This window comes from Oncorhynchus clarkii, chromosome 11, assembly GCF_045791955.1.
Source record: "Oncorhynchus clarkii lewisi isolate Uvic-CL-2024 chromosome 11, UVic_Ocla_1.0, whole genome shotgun sequence".
In the NCBI taxonomy this organism is placed as follows: domain Eukaryota; kingdom Metazoa; phylum Chordata; class Actinopteri; order Salmoniformes; family Salmonidae; genus Oncorhynchus; species Oncorhynchus clarkii.
Window position 1 is genome coordinate 32004800 of NC_092157.1, and position 19861 is coordinate 32024660.

A 19861-nucleotide genomic window follows, 5' to 3' on the forward strand; every position below is an offset into this window, starting at 1 on the left:
CAAGGCAGGAAACTCTGAGTGCAGCCCTATCCAGAAATCTGGCAGTAGCTTCTGATTAAATTACATTTTCACAGAACCGCTTGTTGCAATTTCAATGAGGCTCTCTTGTTCAGATATCGGTAAGTAGACTGGAGGCAAGGCATGAAAGGGATAACGAATCCAGTTGTTTCTGTCGTTTGTTTCAGGAAAGTACCTGCGTACTCGCGCACCCAGCTCACTCAGGTGCTTCGCTATATCACATTTGACATTGTCCGTAAGCTTGAGTTCATTTGCACACAAAAAATTATACAATGATGGAAAGACCTGTGTGTTGTCCTTGTTAATGCAGACAGAAAAGAGCTCAAACTTCTTAATCATAGCCTCAATGATTCAGATCATTCAGGCGAGAAAAAACATCACCCAGATAGGCCAGTTGTCTGAGAAACTCGGTGTCATGCAAGCGGTCAGACAAGTGAATATTATGGTCAGTAAAGAAAATGTTAAGCTTGTCTCTAAATTAAAAAAAAAAACATGTCAATACTTTGCCCCTTGATAACCAGCACACTTCTGTATCTTGTAAAAGCTTTACATGGTCGCTGCCCATATCATTGCATAATGCAGAAAATGCACGAGAGTTTTAACAAAGTAATGAGTTTTAACAAAGTTAAAAATGTTCATTTTAGTGTCCAAAACATCTTTCAAGTTGTCAGGCATTCCATTGGCAGCAAGAGCCTCTCGTGGATGCTGCAGTGTACCCAAGTGGCATTGGGAGCAACTGCTTGCATGCGCATTACCGCTCCACTGTCTCCCTGTCATGGCTTTGCGCCATCAGTACAGATACCAACACATCTTGACCAAGTCCATTTGATGTCACAAAGCTGTCCAGTACTTTAAAAATATCCTCTCATGTTGTCCTGGTTTCCAGTGGTTTGCAGAAGAGGATGTCTTCCTTAATTGACCCTCCATAAACGTAACTGATATATACCAGGAGCTGTGCTAGGCCCGCCACATCTGTTGGCTTGTATGGGAAGCAGTAATTGTTTCAAAACATCTCCTGCCATGTCACTGATTCTTTGTGAAACAGTGTTGTTTGATGAAGGCATTGTCTGTACAGTTTTCTGGGCCTACATACCTGAAATAACAGGATAAAATTATGAGATGAAGAAATGTTAGTGGTGTTCAGTAGTAGATATTCTCCAAGATTGAAGAAGAAATCTCCAAGAACTCACAATCTCACTAATGCTCCCATTTGACATCACAGCGCCCCCTAGTGGCAGTACTAATACACAATATTTTAAATACAAATTCCTAGGAGGCCTAGAAAATTCTACAAGGGATGGCCCCATAAAATTACAAACAAAATAAAATATAAAGAATATGACCATACATATGTGTGTTTTGCATACGCACTTCAGCACTTGGCGGTCCCTTTCTGTGAGCCTGTGTGGACTACCACTTTGCGGCTGAGCCGTTGTTGCTCCTAGACATTTCCACTTCACAATAACAGCAGTTACAGTTGACCAGGCAGCTCTAGCAGGACATACATTTGACAAATTGACTTGTTGGAAAAGTGGCATCCTATGATGGTGCCAAGTTGAAAGTCACTGAGCTCTTTAGTACACTGTCAGCAACAGTTGTGGCTTAAATTGCCAAAGCCATTCATTTGAAGGGGTGTCCACATATCTTTGTGTATATAGTGTATCATACTTTGACTAAAGATGACGTACTGACTTAAACTGTTGTGCTACATCATGTGTAAACTTTGGCCATCATCTTTCAGCTCGAAATATTGGATTTGCTGGTGTGGATGTTTAATCACAGAATTATCAAGGTTATCCAACCAGTGTATAATCAATCAATAGCATTTACTGAAGCCCATAAATCCTACACTATACTGTTTTGTGTGTATTTATTGTTTTACATTAGAATATAGAGAAGCCCAAAGAAGAAATAGTTAGAGCCGCACGTCCCCCATATTTATATATATATATATATATTTTTCTTCTTCTTTTTTTTCTCTTCCCATTTCTTTATTTGTTAGCATATTTTTGGGGAATAATGCAATAGGCCTACACAATGCACAGGTAGAAAGGCATGCCTATCTGTTTTATTGCGTAAGAAATAGCTCCTCGAGATGAACTTTTATGAACTTTAGCCTACTCATCATTATGAATGAGTTTTCTCTTCAGGGACAGACTGACATGGGTTACACCAATAAGAGAGCCTCCGAATGAAAAATAAATATAAAAATAACCAATCACCGCAATTATGGGCAAATCTATGGGCGGTTCCTGATACGCACCATGACCTACAATAAAACTCTGAACTCTTGTTCTTACTTCGAATCATTTGATAGATTGTAACATTCTGGATTCACATTCATATCAGATATATTTATTGAAAAGATAAATGGAGGATAAAGACGAGAACGGACACGCTGTAAAATACTACCGATTGTCGGAAATCGAGGAACGAAATTCATTCAAGAGTACATGGATTATAATCAACCATAAAGTCTACGATGTCACCACATTTTTGGAGGAGGTGAGAAAATTGTGCTACAAGAATAGGTCATGTTTTTTTAACCTTTATAAGTCAGCTTATAACAAATTCTTATTTACAAGGGGGAACTGCGTTGTTCAGTTGCAGAATGACAGATTTTTACCATGTCAGTTCGGGGATTCGATCCAGCTAATTTTCGGTTACTGTCCAAACGCTCTAACCACTAGGCTACCTGCCGCCCCCAATGTTATAGCCCATCACATTTGACTTAATATATGCTTATTCATAATAGCCATAGCCATGGCAACATTTCGTACTAGTGTGTGCGAAGTCAATAAATACATTTTCATTATGTGAGGATAGGGAGAACGATGCACGAACTTTAGAGTAAAACAAAAAAAGTATCAGCCTGGCCTCGAACGACACGTAACACAGTAAACATAATCAGTCAAATTAGTGTGATAGCCGATGTTATGTTTGGTATGGTTACGTAAGGCTGTTGCATTAGAGAGAGAGGGAGAGAAATGGCATAATTTATGCTGGTGCTCTTTGATTTTAATTGTGCTTGTCGCTTGTTGTAGAGCCTCCGTGTAGGGCAAAAGTTAGGCGACATCTAATCAATGGAGGAAGATGGAATTCATAGTTAAAGGAGAAGGATAGGCTACAATGACCAAGAGCCAACAACTTGGCTGCTACTTTATATTCTGAATGGAGTTGTTTGTAACTGAGTAGGACAATAAAGTGCATACAGACTCAATTAGCCTAGCTAGCTAATTAAACTAGCTTATCCTGGTTTGATACAGTCAAGACAGGTACTACGTAGTCATATTGGATGATAAATGACATAGCTATCTATAGCAGCTATTATTCTACTATAGTGCGAGTAAGCTTGGTTGGTTGCTGTCTATCCTTGTTCACTCACACACATTCACAGTAGCCTACACAGACATCAAGGTCCCTGCTACCTCCTCTCCCTCATGCTTTATCAGCTCGGGTTAATAAAGTAGCTTAAAATTGGACTTTTCCGCTTCTCTCACTTGGACCGAGTCTGGACCCGACCAGGTCTATACGGAACGAGTGTAGTTGTCCTTGGGTCTGTTCGGAACGTGTCTCTATATTTTAAAATATATATATATTTATGCATATCGGTCCAGATGGGAAAGCCTAGGTCCAACTTTTTGGACCCATGAAGGCCTCTAGGCTGCAGTTTAAACCCTCTTTCTACAGCCTTTTTCTACACATGAGAGGATCCGGACAAGAAAGCTGTCAAGAAATTGTCTGTAAAACCCGACCCATATGAACTACAAACTAATGTCACCAATATTGAAAGGTCAGATTCCCATGAACACAAAGGTGTCGGTTGTTCTGCTACAATACACACAAGCTTCAGGAGAGCCATCTAAAGGCAACCCAGTACCAGGCTGTAAAAAAAAAAAAACATGTACGTATGTGCATGGTGGGTAAAATGTGCCAAAGTAAGGTGACCAAACATTGGTATAAAAACAAAAAATCCTACGTCTTCTATCTCTTAGATCTAGGACAGACACAAAACTTTTCCTGTTTTGCCATTTATATAAATGTTATTCGATGTGTTTCGATGGGCTATAGCAGTAAAGGCCAAATTCAATGTTTCATAAAAAAACATCTATATGCCTAAAATTCTAAATCAAGAGGCTAAGTTATACATTTTATGACGATCTTAAAACAATTCCATGATCTAAGGGTTTAGACTTACAAGGGTAACAAAAACGAAAGGAGAGTTTGGTCGGGGAGGATAGGTTAGCATATAATGCGATTGTCTAGCAACCAAAAGGTTGCGTGTTTCAAATCACATCATGAAATATTTTTGCTAGGCTAATTAGCAACTTTGTAACTACTACTTTTTAGCTACTTTGCAACTACTTAGCATGTTAGCTAACCCTTACCTTAACCCACAACCTTCAATTTATCCCAAACCCTAGCCTAGCTAACGTTGGCCACCTAACAAATTGTACATTGTAACATATTTAACGTCTGGCAAATTTGTAACGTATTGTACGATTTGCAATCCGTATCATCTGAATTGTAATTTGTAACATGTATCATATGAAATGGATGATGGACATTCACAAATTAATCTATACCAAACGAAATGTAACATACTAATCTGAGTGTCACAGATTTACATGTACTATGTTATGTCTACACCTGGGTGCAGGTTGGTACAATAGTGATGGGGGGGAGGGGGGGACGACGACTATGTATCGTTTTGACAATATTGTAATATTATTTTTGTTCTAGTTGCATCAAAACTCCAGTATTTTTTTCATTCGTAGCTTGTTCTCCATCTTCTTTTTAAATAAGGAGCTATTTTGTTTTCAGCGCTTATATTTCCATGACTGATCAAAACTTGTTTTCTCTTGGCCCTCTGCAGCAGACATATGGTGAGCAATATGTTTGGAATATTGAATTGCAATAAAATCCCAGTATCTAATCGCAATAAATGTCAAATTGCAATTAGAGATGGGCATTTGAACTTTAGTGACTGTTTGATTACTCGCATGATTTTCTTTTTTGAGTAATCGGCCCGCACTGGAAAAAAAATGTGCGCATTTATCAATATGCCAACCGCATGCAACAATGGATTATTTATCATAACCATTACAGATAAAGAATCCTAAATGATAAATTGCCTCTCATGTGACCCGTTTCAGGTACTAGGCTTATGTCGCAAGTCACGACTTCACAGGATAGCCATTTGAATGTTTTTTTACATTTTTTTATTATTTTTTATTTTTTATAGCAGAAATGCCTTCTGGAACATGTGAACTTTCATGTCCATTAATAACAAACTTGTATTTCATCTGTAAATACAAATAAAATTGTTAAACTTCGAGCCTTCTTGGTAAATCACAGAAAAAGAAAGCAAACTTCCCACTAGCCATGTTTGGCTGAGATAATTAGTGGGCTGGACATGCCGAGAGAGGAGTTCGGATTGGTCTGCCAATTAGAAGGCTTCTGTCTATTTGAGCTAATTCTGTGTTAACCCCTTCGAACGTGGCTTTTTAAAATGTAGCTGCATAAGTGTTGCTCTCCACTTTCTGGAGGATAGAGTTTTGAAATCAGTGGAGTTAGAGTATGACAGCTAAGGAGATGGAGAAAACACCTGTTTCCGGATTACGTCTTCAAACTAAGGGCATTTGTGGCATGGTTTACCTGACTAGGTTCATTGTTTACCTAGCTAGCTACATATCTCTAGCTAACGTGTACTGTTAGCTAGCGTTAGCTGCCTGGCTCCCTAGCTAACTTTAGCTAACGTTGTGACGTGTGTGTGTGATATTACATGGTGTTTACCTAGCTAGGTTAATTGTTTACCTAGCTAACTAGTTACATGTATTAAGCTAAAGTGTACTGTTAGCTAGCTAACATTAGCTGGCTGGCTCCCTTGCTAACGTTGTGTGTATGGTGTTATTATTCATATCCCCAATCCATTAGCTTTGCTAGTTAGAGCCTAATGTTAGCTAGCTAACATTGCACTTGGTTGGTCAGCTCCCAGAAGATTTATTCAGGGTAGTAATGACATGATTTGGCACTGTTCATTGTTGTTTAACTAGCATACATCAGCTAACGAGCCAGCCAACTAACGTGTGTGTGATCTTATATGTTGTTTACCTAGCTAGGTTCGTTGTTTACCTAGCTAGGTTCTAGGTTGTTTACCTAGGTAGCTAGCTAGCTACATGTCTTAAGCTAAAGTGTACAACATCCGTTGAATATGGCCGTGGTCAATAAACGTCAGCAAAAATAATAATGAAATTGTTGCCAGCAGAGCTGGATAGGAGCGTAAAGTGTGCGCTCTGAACGCACCGAGAACGAAAACGAGATGGGTGGGGCTAAAGCTTAAAGGGCGGCAGGGTAGCCTAGTGGTTAGAGTGTTGGACTAGTAACTGGAAGGTTGCAAGTTCAAGCCCCCGAGCTGACAAGGTACAAATCTGTTGTTCTGCCCCTGAACCAGGCAGTTAACCCACTGTTCCTAGGCTGTCATTGAAAATATGAATTTGTTCTTAACTGACTTGCCTAGTTAAATAAAGGAGGATGTGAACAATGCTGAATGAGGGTAGACAAAGAAGAGCTCTCTCACTGAAACACTAAAATGCAATTTTATCAAAAGTGAGTTTCAAGTTCATCAACTTTCAAAGCAGTTACTTTCCTCAAATGCAGTGTGTGATATACCATTTTGTAGCTCTGAGTCTACTTGTATTTTGCTACATAAGACCGAATCCAGGTGGCGAGTCATTTCAGATTAATTTATTGAAACGAGAAAGACAATCTTTAAAAAGGTAGTAACCTCAGCAGTGTGGCACTTGCTTGTAGAAACCTATGGCTGTGCAATGGTATAGCCTTGTTTTGTTAATTTAGCAGACAACTCTTATTTCCCATCCTTATCACAGTCAAGACACACACATTTTATAGTAAACAACATGATGTAATATAACAGAATAAAATATAACAGAATAGTGCAAAGTGACGCACATCTCGCGTCTAAGTTATTCTGAGGGCTAATTTGAAAGTGGCTCAATTTGGCAATTTTCAAATACAGTTTTCAGAGTTACAAACCCAAATCTCTTATTTTTGATAACCAGACGTTTTAGTTTATTCTGCCTGTTCTTTTGGAATTATATTTTTTTTATTAACAATTCCACATTGAACACTGCATGGGGATGAAATATGGCCATGACATCTGTTTGGTGAGTAGGCTTAAAGTAATATTTTTGCGTGTTGTCAGTGTGAAACCGGTTCTATGTTTACACAATTGAGTGAGCCACAGAGCGGAAAGGAAATGTATGGAGCAGAACTGTGTGATGCTTGTCTTTGTTTCTTTTTAGTTGTGTCCTGCAATGCACATGTATAAATGGAATGATAGAGTTAAAGCAAATTAACATTGTCTTCAAGACAACATTTTGACCAAATAGTTTTTTAGTATTTGAAAAATATATGATCACTAGTTAATGATCGAGTTTTGATGTCAATTCGATTCTTCATGCCCATCCCTAATAGCAATACATATCATATCGGCACCTAAGTATCGTGATAACATCGTATTGTGAGATCCCTGGCAATTCCCATCCCTAATAGTGAGTGATCATAACCATCAATGATTCAAGAGGGCCACCATTGTTCCTGTTCCCAAGAAAGCTAAGGTAACTGAGCTAAATGACTACCGCCCCGTAGCACTCACTTCAGTCATCATGAAGTGCTTTGAGAGACTAGTCAAGGACCATATCACCTCCACCCTACCTGACACCCTAGACCCACTCCAAATTGCTTACCGCCCCAATAGGTCCACAGACAACGCAATCACACTGCACACTGCCCTAACCCATCTGGACAAGAGGAATACCTATGTAAAGAATGCTGTTCATCGATTACAGCTCAGCATTTAACACTAATGTACCCTCTAAACTCATCATTAAGCTCAAGCACCTGGGTCTTAACCCCGCCTTGTGCAACTGGGTCCTGGACTTCCTGACGGGCCGCCCCCCCAGGTGGTGAGGGTAGGTAACAACATCTCCACCCCGCTGATCCTCAACACTGGGGCCCCACAAGGGTGCATTCTCAGCCCTCTCCTGTACTCCTTATTGACCCACGACTGTGTGGCCATGCACTCCTCCAACTCAATTGTCAAGTTTGCAGACGACACTACAGTGGTAGGCTTGATTACCAACAACGACGAGACGGCCTACAGGGAGGAGGTGAGGGCCTACGGAGTGTGGTGTCAGGAAAGTGACCTCACACTCAATGTCAACAAAGGAGATTATCGTGGACTTCAGGAAACAGCAGAGGGCGCAGCCCCTTATCCACATTGAAGGGACAGTAGTGGAGAGGGTGGAATTATATATTTTTTTTAGTTCCTCAGCGTACACATCAAGGACAAACTGAAATGGTCCACCCACACAGACAGTGCGGGCTTGTCACTAAAAACACTTACAAACTTTTACAGATGCACAATTGAGAGCATCCTGTCGGGCTGTATCACCGCTTTGTACAGCCACTGCTACTCCCATAACCGTAAGGCTCTCCAGAGGATAGTGCACAACGCATCACCGGGGGCAAACTACCTGCCCTCCAGGACACCTACACCACCCGATGTCACAGGAAGGCCAAAAATATCATCAAGGACGACAACCACCCGAGCCACTGCCTGTTCACCCCGCTATCATCCAGAAGGCGAGGTCAGTACAGGTGCATCAAAGCGGGGACCGAGAGACTGAAAAACAGCTTCTATCTCAAGGTCATCAGACTGTTAAACAGCCATCACTAACATTGAGTGGCTGCTGCCAACATACTGACTCAATTCTAGCCACTTTAATAATGGAAAAATGTATGTAATGTATCACTAGCCACTTTAAACAATGCCACTTAATACTGTTTACATATCCTACATTACTCATCTCATATGTATATACTGTACACTATACCATCTACTGCATCTTGCCTATGCCGTTCGGCCATCACTCATTCATATATTTTTATATACATATTCTTATTCATTCTTTCACACTTGTGTGTATGAGGTAGTTGTTGTGAAATTGTTAGGTTAGATTACTTGTTAGATATTACTGCATGGTCGGAACTAGAAGCACAAGCATTTCACTACACTCGCATTAACATCTGCTAACCATGTGTATGTGACAAATACAATTCGATATGTTTTCTCTCCTGGGTTTCTTTGCACTTTGGATGGCCTAGTTTATTGTTATTACATTGTAGTCTATGGACAATAAGATAAGGGCAGATAAAATAGTATCACAATTAGACAAGTAAAGCAGTCCGCAAGCTTTCTGATCCGTCCTTTGAAAGCCTGGGTTCAATCGTGGACACTGAATATCCCCAAAAGCTGGCAAGTCACAATTCCTATCCGAGTTCACACATTGTCCTGGTTACAGATGAATTTAATCTTTCAATCAGATAGTACAGGGTAAGTAGCTCAGAGGTGATGATGGAAGACCATTAGCCAGAAGGTCGCTGGTTAAAGTCCCAGTTTGGGTGATGAAGAGTGGGAACTGAACTGACAATTGGAAGGCTTCTGGTTTCAGACCATATCCACTACTGTTTTACCCTTGAGCAAGAAATGGAACCCTTAACTTCTCCAGGGCTTCTCCAGAGCTACGCTGTTGCTGACCCTGTGTTCCCCCAAAATATGGTGTGCGTTTGTTTCTGGGGATTGGAAGCCGAGTAGTGAAGAGCAATGAAGTACTATTCTACATTGTTCAATTTGAGTAGGGTAAATAATAAATCAAATCAAATTTTATTTGTCACATACACATGGTTAGCAGATGTTAATGCGAGTGTAGCGAAATGCTTGTGCTTCTAGTTCCGACCATGCAGTAATAACCAACGAGTAATCTAACTAACAATTCCAAAACTACTACCTTATACACACAAGTGTAAAGGGATAAAGAATATGTACATAAAGATATATGAATGAGTGATGGTACAGAACAGCATAGGCAAGATGCAGTAGATGGTATCGAGTACAGTATATACATATGAGATGAGTATGTAAACAAAGTGGCATAGTTTAAAGTGGCTAGTGATACATGTATTACATAAAGATGCAGTAGATGATATAGAGTACAGTATATACGTAGACCAATGAGATGAATAATGTAGGGTATGTAAACATTATATTAAGTAGCATTGTTTAAAGTGGCTAGTGAATATTTTACATCAATTCCCATTATTAAAGTGGCTGGAGTTGAGTCAGTGTGTTGGCAGCAGCCACTCAATGTTAGTGGTGGCTGTTTAACAGTCTGATGGCCTTGAGATAGAAGCTGTTTTTCAGTCTCTTGTTCCCAGCTTTGATGCACCTGTACTGACCTCGCCTTCTGGATGATAGCGGGGTGAACAGGCAGTGGCTCGGGTGGTTGTTGTCCTTGATGATCTTTATGGCCTTCCTGTGACATCGGGTGGTGTAGGTGTCCTGGAGGGCAGGTAGTTTGCCCCCGGTGATGCGTTGTGCAGACCTCACTACCCTCTGGAGAGCCTTACGGTTGTGGACGGATCAGTTGCCGTACCAGGCGGTGATACAGCCCGACAGGATGCTTTCGATTGTGCATCTGTAGAAGTTTGTGAGTGCTTTTGGTGACAAGACAAATTTCTTCAGCCTCCTGAGGTTGAAGAGGCGCTGCTGCGCCTTCTTCACGATGCTGTCTGTGTGGGATGCTATAGATCCCAAATGAATACAACCACTCATCAAAAAAAACTTTTAAAAGCAATGAGGCTGATGCAACAGATCAGACTGTTTAGCTTAAAATGTTGATTGCCTAATATTTTATTTCTTCACATTATAAGCTCAGCAATGCACACATCACAGTAAGCTATAAGTGTGACTGTTCTGAAAAGTGACCACAAATGTGATTCATGTATTTAATGCTATTATAAAGGTGCATTTTTATGGTGCAAATTATCTTCCCCAAACTTTAAACTCACATGCTGCCTATGTATACCAGTTAGACTCTACACTGGTTGTAAGTTATTTGGCCATTTTAGTTGTGATACAAACCTTATCAAAGCATATAGGCCTATGGGCTAGGCTACATGAGGTGTGCATCATTCAACCTCGATGGGTTAATATTGTCACCCATCAGATAATTATTTATTTAATGTTGTCTTAACATATACTAAATAATGTGTGAAATTAGTTTTGATTTGGTTCATTTTCATGCCAGCCTGGTAGGCTATACTCCTGTTGTAAGTTGATGCAATGTGCTTAACATTAGGAAAGTTGATAACAAATATCGTAGGCCTAGCCTATATAAAGCTGATGGGATCCTCCTTTTAATAGAGGCCATCAAAATTCTGTTCTCTCACACAGTTGCATAGCCTATAGAAAATATGCGCAACATCATGGAGTGTTTGGTTTGATTTTTCGAATACATTTGCATTGATATTAGAGGGACAATAGAGTGCCAAGTACCAGGCTACCAGCACGTTTGGTACTAATGACCATCAGCAGCATCAGAGCTTGGAGAAGCCTAGTTACCGTGACTAAACGGTCACCTGGAATTTGACTGTGGTCATGACTCGTGACTGGCGGTAATACGGTCACCGTAACAGCCTTAGGTGCAATTTCGAAATTAGGAAGTGCATCATCAGTTTTCCTCTTGTCATGTCAGTCATTGCATACCTGAGCTATTTATAACTTCTCAGAAATGTTCAGATCAACTAGCCCATGTCAGTTAATGTTTTATAGCTGACATGGGCTAGTTGTAATGTTTTAGTCAGTCAAATATCATATGAATACTCATTGGACATGGCAAAATGTATAGAATTGCAAGAAAATTTGCTTTAACATTTTCTCTGTAAAAATGTTCAGAATTACAGGAAATACGCGAACAACTTTTTTCTCTGCCAACAAGAAGGGTGTGAACAGTGCTTGTGCCCATAGAAGTTGATGTGGCGCAGGCATGAAATCTTCCCCAATGCTGGAAGGGGGGCTTGAGTGAAAAAGTTTGAGAATCCCTACCCTAGTTTGAACACAGAGAACCACTAATCCAAGATGTGGTTTTGTCTATATAGCTACAGCTTAGCATCAGGTTTTAGTGCAAAACAATGGGAATGGACACCTAGAATGCATTTTATTAAGCCTAAATTGATTGACTCTGACATGTATATTACAGCACCCAGGTGGAGAGGAGGTCTTGAGAGAGCAGGCCGGCGGCGATGCCACAGAGAGCTTTGAAGATGTCGGACACTCCTCAGATGCCAGGGAGATGGCTGCCAACATGGTCATTGGAGAACTGCATCCAGTAAGCACTCCTTCCGTACCTTAGACCTGTTTTTATTTTATTTATAGGCTATAAGAAAACATTTGCCTCTGGGGGTGCTCTTGAGCCAAAAGGGGTCTGTCCTATAAATCATCAGAAATGACCTCATTGGACAGAAAGGGGTATACACAGTGATGTTGTAGTAGTAAAGAAAATTAGGTGGGTAAGCGCTAATCGCCGTTCCCGGTGAGTAAAGTAACGCTCCCTAAACTTTTCAATGCATTTTTACACTAAAGGTGGGTAAACGCGAGCAAAATAAAAATGGTGCGTAGCTCGTGTTTTACGTACAGTTACCCTCCACCACTGGGTACACCACTGGGTACACCGGGTACACCACTGTACCACCACTGGGTGAGCAAAAGGAAACATTGTTTGCCTAAAAGATTTGTGGTTTCATCAAATTGTCATGAGATAAAGAAAATAAATACAATATACTATAATTTATGAACCATACAGCCAATATTCCACCCAAAATTTGATGTAAGCCATCGATAATACACTCACTGGATAGTTTACATGGTCGTGGCTTGCTATATAAAGCAGGCAGACCGGCATCAAGGCATTCAGTTAGTGTTCGATTTAACGTTAGAATGGGCAAAATGAGTGACCTAAGCAACTTTGAGCGTGGTATGATCGTTGGTGCCAGGCGGGCCGGATCCAATATCTCAGAAACGGCTGACCTCCTGTACTTTTCATGCACCATTCTAGGGTTTACTGAGAATAGTGCGACAAACAAAAGAACATCCAGTCCTGTGGGCAAAAACAAGAGAGAGGTCGAAGAATGGCAAGAATCGTGAACTCTAACAGGCAGGATACAAACAGGAAAATAATGGCGCGGAACGGCATCTCGGAACGCACAACTATTGCAGCAGACAACCACACAGGGTTTCACTCCTATCAGCTAAAAACAAGAAAAAGCGTCTCCAGTGGGCACGCGATCACCAACACTGGAAAAACATTGAGATGGAAATGGGCTGGTCGCAGCATGAATGTACCCCCGTCCGATCTGCAGCAACTGCATGATGCCACTGCGTCAGCATGGACCAACGTTTCCAACAACTTGTAGAATCAATGCCCTGAACAATTCAGGCTGTTCTGGAGGGAAAGGGGGGTCCAAACCAGTACTGAATGGGTGTACCTAATAAACTGAGTGTACAGCTCTGGAAAAAATTAAGAGACCACTGCAAAATTATCAGTTTCTTTGGTTTTACTATTTACAGGTATGCGGTTGGGTAAAATTATTTTTTTTGTTTTATTCTATATTCTCCCAAATCTCAAATATTGTCATTTAGAGCTTTTATTTGCAGAAAATTACAACTGGTCAAAATAACAAAAAAAATCTCGGATAATGCAAAGAAAATAAGTTCATATTCATTTTTAAACAACACAATACCAATGTTTTAACTTAGTAAGAGTTCAGAAATCAATATTTGATGGAATAACCCAGATTTTCAGTCACGGCTATCATGCGTCTTGGCATCCCCTCCACCAGTCTTTCACATTGATGTTGGTGACTTTATGCCACTCTTGGCGCAAAAATTCATGATGGCTTGTGACCATCCATCTTCCTCTTGATCACATTCCAGAGGTTTTCTATGGGGTTCAGGTCTGGAGATTGGGCTGGCCATGACAGAGTCTTGATCTGGTGGTCCTCCATACACACCTCCATACACACCTTGTGAAGGCCGAGGTTACAATTGCATTAAGTTTTAGTTATAGTATGGAGCATTGTCCTGCTGGAAAAACCAATCCTCAGAGTTGAAACATTGTCAGAGCAGAAGGAAGCAAGTTTTCTTCCAGGACAACCTTGTACATGGATTGATTCATGTGTCCTTCACAAAGACAAATCTGCCCGATTCCAGCCTTGCTGAAGCACCACCAGATCATCAGCGACCCTCCACCAAATTTCATAGTGGGTGTGAGATCTGGAGAGGCCTACAAGTCACAGTGACTCGTACCCGCTGTGAAATTTGGAGGAGGATCGGTGACGATCTGGGGGTGCTTCAATAAGGCTGGATTCGGGCAGATCTTTTCAGTTTCCTGAGGGGGAATAGGTTTGGTTGCGCCCTCTTCATGATTGTCTTGGTGTGCTTGGACCATGTTAGTTTGTTGGTGATGCGGACACCAAGGAACTTGAAGCTCTCAACCTGCTCCACTACAACCCCGTTGATGAGAATGGGGGCATGCCCAGTCCTCTATTCTATTGGTAGTGTTTGTTTTAATTAATCCCAGAGGAACAAGTAATTTATAGGTTGTATTTTATTTCAGAGTTAGCAGGGCAAGCAGGCACAATTCATCTCTCTTTGGAAGCATGGGACTAGATTGTTAGAATACAGATAAAAACAAAACACCCAGACAACCATTAAGTTACTATTCGACAGCGACCGCACAGGCCCTTGCACAATGCCAGCTCACAGTCTCACGTCAGAATTAGACACTCATTTATTTTTTATCAAACATCAACTTTCAAAGTGTTTTTAAGGTTAAATGTAGGCCACATTTTTAAGGTTATGGTTAAGGTTTGGGATGGACTTAAAACAAAAATGTCAAACAAATTTCTATTGCTGGATACGAGCTTGCAACCTTTGGAATCAGAGGCAGATGCTCACACCCCTCCGCCATCACCGTCCTCAACGCAGTAGCAAAATCGAAACCTACTTGAAGGTAAGACTGTTACCCCCCTAGTGGTCGGTTTCCACATCATATCCCAATGTCCTCAGACATGGTTGAACTTTGAATACTGACTTGTATCACGGGTGACCTGGTTGGTCTTCCTGTGACCTATTGAGTGTGAGGCGCTGCTCAAGACAAGTCTGGCACTGTGAGTGGAGTAGATTGGCTGAACACAAGAGTTTTGGGTATTGTGATTGTGTTTTCTGCCCTGTTATCTTCATTGAATGCCATTGGCTACCCTTTTATTCTCTGGATGTCATCTTGATTGAATGCCGATGACCATGATATTATGTAGGAAGTTTCAGTGGTCCCATAGTTCTGCTAAAATAGACACCTCCGAGTGTGAAATGTTAGATTTCACAGCATAACATGTGTAGGCTACATCATGGCAATGGTATGATTAATTAATCATTCTGGTTTCAGTTGGCTGATGTGACACTTAATTGCAAAAAAATCTGTCTAGATTGTTTTGGTAGACTGCTTTGCTGCTGAGAATATAAATAATTTAGTTCTCAGCCTTCTTACAAATCTAGTGTAATCTAAAGGGGAAGGAATGCCTGGTCCTATATTTGTTGAATACCTGCCAACTCTCATAGCATAATAAACAACCTTTTTATTTTCCTCCCACTCTCCCTCTTCTATCTCCCTCACTCTCTCGTGTAGGATGACCGACTGAAGATTGACAAACCTTCAGTAAGTAAAACAAATTCATGTGGATATCAGACAACTGTATCTCAAATTTGACAATTTACGCTACTCATATTCCAGCACACATACTAAGGTGTTAGGTTTCGACAGCAAGCTGCCTTACTCAAGAGCCATTTTGAAAACACCTGTAGTTGACATGTACAGCACATATGAAACATTTACAATGTATCATAAAGATAGGCCTACTCAAAGATACTGAGACATACATGTAAATATTTGTGGACTTTTTTTTATTTTCTTACAGGAACCACTCAAGGAAACCTCTAGGTATGTAGGCACCCCTGATGCTTTTTTTTTCAGTTTCTTGGTTTTAAATCAATTACAATTTAATCTTGCAAGTTTGCATCTGCGTGAGTAATGGAGGCTTCAGATGCTTGTTTGTGTTTATGTAAGCAAATGTGCTTCCTCATGTTTGTTTAGAAATCTCTGCTCCAGCTTCTCCAACCTAATGTTTGTTTGTGTGTATACCAGAGGGGTTGGGTAATAGCAGATGACAAATTACCGTCTGGATGAATAAAGTATATCGTCTATTTGTTGCAGTGATCTAATGGGGAACCAACATTGCTTTTTTTCTATGACATTTGCGTTTTATCACCTTTTTGTACCCTTTCAGCTGACGGTTTTACTGATGTATTGTATGTGAGCTCTTGTTCCTCACTCCTCAACAGTTGGTGGATAAACTGGTTGATCCCTGGTTTGGCTGCGGCTGTCGTCACGGTGATGTACCAAATGTACACGTCGGAGAAGTGACTGCGCCATCCGTTCGTCACCTTTGCAAATCAAATGTCAATCAATATAACTGGCTTCAGAATGACCGCTACAGAGCCTGCGTTTGATCCCTGAGAAACCATTGCTGCCTTTTGGGATTTGTACAGCTCATATGCAGTACTATAGTACACAGGATTAATTTAATGTTTTTCATCCAATCGCTCGGCATCATGTCAATGAAGACATATCATTTTGTTATTGTGTTAACCTTAATTTTCCTCTCCTGATTTACATATTGATATATACAGTCGTGTAAAAAGTAAGTACACCTCCTGGATTTTTTAAATATATTTTTTAACATATGGACAAATGGATATGTAATCTTCACTTTAACACTATTGACAGATAAAGGTAACCTAGTTTAACCAATGACACTGAATGATTACTTTGCAATCATTTATTCATAAAAAATGTACAGAAATGCAATTCCAGTGCTGAAAAAAATAAGTACACCCCTAGCTTCAATAGCTGGTGTTGCCCCCTTTTGGCTGAAATAACTTAATGTAGGCGTTTTTTGTAACTGTCTATCAGTCTCTTACATCGACTGGGATTCTTTTTTGCACACTCGTCTTTACAGTACTGCTTCAACTGTGCCATGTTCGAGGGCTTTATTGCATGCACGGCCTGCTTCAAGTCCCCCCACAGCATTTAGACAGAATTGAAATCTGAGCCTTGACTCAGCCATTCCATAATCAGCCCCAAACCATAATGCTACCAAACACATGCTTTACATTTGGTAAGAGGTCCTTCTGTTCAAAAGCAGTGTTTCATTTTCGCCAAACATGGTTTCTGGCATCGCAACTCCAACTTTGACTCATCTTTCCAGAGCACATTGTTCAAGTAGTTTTGGTCTTTACCCAAGTGTTGTCTGGCAAATGTCAGTCGTGTCTTGATTTTATTTTTTGAGAGAAGAGGCTTCTTTCTTCCTGACCTCCCATGTAGGCCAAGTTTGTGCACTCTCTGACAGTTGACTCATGCACTTCAACATTAATTGTGGCAAGAGAGGCCTGTAGATCCCTTGATGTTACCTTGGGGATCTTAGAGACTTCTATGAGCATCTTTCGGTCAGTTCTTGGGCTGAATTGGTTAAGACCAAACCAGACCAAGTTTCTAATCTTTTTGGAAGGCTGGACCCACCCAAGTTACACTCTAATGATTTTCTAATAATTTTCACCGGTTCTGGTGCACCTGATTCAAATTTTAGCAATTTTATGTGATGGTAAAGGTAGGGGTGTACAATCTTTTCCGCATAAGGAAATTAGATTTTTGTTTATTTTAATTGCATAACATATTCAAAGTGTTAATTTTATGTGATTTGTTAGATTGGGTTACCTTTATCAATGAATATAGTTGGAATTTAGCTCAAATAGCCATATTTACATTACACATACAGTACCAGTCAAAGGTTTGGACACACCTACTCATTCTTCATTTTTACTATTTTCTACATTGTAGAATAATAGTGAAGGCATCAAAACTATGGAATCATGTAGTAACCAAAAAAGTGTTAAACAAATCAAAATATAATTTAGATTCTTCAAAGTAGCCACCCTTTGCCTTGATGACAGCTTTGCACACTCTTGGCATTCTCTCAACCAGCTTCACCTGGAATGCTTTTCTAACAGTCTTGAAGGAGTTCCCACATGCTGAGCACTTGTTGGCTGCTTTTCCTTCACTTTGCGGTCCAACTCATCCCAAACCACCTCCATTGGGTTGAGGTCGGGGGATTGTGGAGGCCAGGTCATCTGATGCAGCACTCCATCACCCTCCTTCTTTGTCATATAACCCTTACACAGCCTGGAGTTGTGTTGGGTTATTGTCCTGTTGAAAAACAAATGATAGTCCCACTAAGCGCAAACCAGATGCTGGTAAAGTGTACCTTGAATTCTAAATAAATCACTGACAGTGTAACCAGCGAAGCACCATCACACCTTCTCTATGCTTCACGGTGGGAACCACAAATGCGGAGATCATCGGTTCACCTACTGTGCGTCTCACAAAGACATGGCGGTTGGAACCAAACATGTCAAATTTGGACTCATCAGACCGATGGACAGATTTCCACCGATCTATTGGCCATTACTCGTGTTTCTTGGCCCAAGCAAGTCTCTTCTTATTGGTGTCCTTTAGTAGTGGTTTCTTTGCAGAAATTTGACCTGAAGGCCTGATTCACGCAGTCTCCTCTGAACAGTTGATGTTGTGATGTGTCTGTTACTTGAACTCTGAAGCATTTATTTGGGCTACAATTTCTGAGGCTGGTAACTCTAATGAACTTATCCTCTAACTCTGGGTCTTCCTTTCCTGTGGCGGTCCTCATGAGAGCCAGTTTCATCATAGCGCTTGATGGGTTTTGCGACTGCACTTGAAGAAACTTGAAAAGTTCTTGACATTTTCTTGACATTTTCCAGATTGACTGACCTTCATGTCTTAAAGTGATGGTGGACTGTCATTTATCTTATTTTAGCTGTTTTTGCCATAATATCGACTTGGTCTTTTACCAACTAAGCCTAACTTCTGTATACTACCCATGTCACAACACCGATTGGCTCAAATTCATTAAGGAAATACATTTAAAAAAAGTACTTTTAACAAGGCACACCTGTTAATTTAAATGCATTCTAGGTGACTACCTCATGAAGCTGGTTGAGAGAATGCCAAGAGTGTGCAAAGCTGTCAAGGCAAAGGGTGGCTACTTTGAAGAACCTCAAATATAAAATATATTTGGATTTGTTTAACACTTTTTTTTGGTTACTACATGATTCCACATGTTATTTCATAGTTTTGATGTCTTCACTATTAATCTACAATGTAGAAAATAGTAAAAATAAATAAAAACCCTGGCATGAGTAGGTGTGTCCAAAACTTTTGACTGGTTATGTATGTATTTTTTAAAGACCACTTTCCAGGGGTTATACTTGCTTTTTCACATGACTGTGTATATATAAATAAAATACTTATTTACATATGGAGATTTTAGACAAATGTTGATTCATGTATTGAGAATGTAAAATTGCAATAGACTGGTAACTGCCAAAATAAAGGAAAAAAATAAGGTGTTTTAATATGGCATTGGGCTACCATGAGCTAGAACAGCTGGAGCTCTGAGGGATGCGACACCATTCTCCCACAAGAAATTCCATAATTTGGTACTTTGATATTTGTGGTGGAAACGCTGTCTCGGGCGCCGCTCCGGAATCTCCCATAAGTGTTCAATTGGGTTGAAATCTTAGCGGTATTCTATGAAAAGCAAGCTAGATCTACTCAGTGTTTTCTAAAGCTTACCGGCTTCAGTTAGCTTCACATTCCAGCTCAGGCTTCATCTGTACTATGACGGTGGATATTGCTCCTCTGCTTGCCTCTAACTCTCGCAGGCTTGTAACTGTGTATGCATGTCGTACATGGCTAGTCAAACGCCAAACTCTTCA

General features: G+C 40.4%; 1 protein-coding gene across 1 annotated transcript; it reads left to right on the top strand.

Moving 5' to 3' along the window:
• The first annotated feature begins 2261 nt into the window (after positions 1 to 2261).
• Positions 2262 to 18992, top strand: LOC139420441 (cytochrome b5-like). The gene is made up of 5 exons (XM_071170582.1): positions 2262 to 2523; positions 12141 to 12269; positions 15624 to 15653; positions 15913 to 15935; positions 16337 to 18992. Exons 1-5 carry the CDS (start codon positions 2389 to 2391, stop codon positions 16416 to 16418), a joined length of 399 nt encoding a protein of 132 aa, XP_071026683.1. The 5' UTR covers positions 2262 to 2388; the 3' UTR covers positions 16419 to 18992.
• The last annotated feature ends 869 nt before the right edge of the window (positions 18993 to 19861 follow it).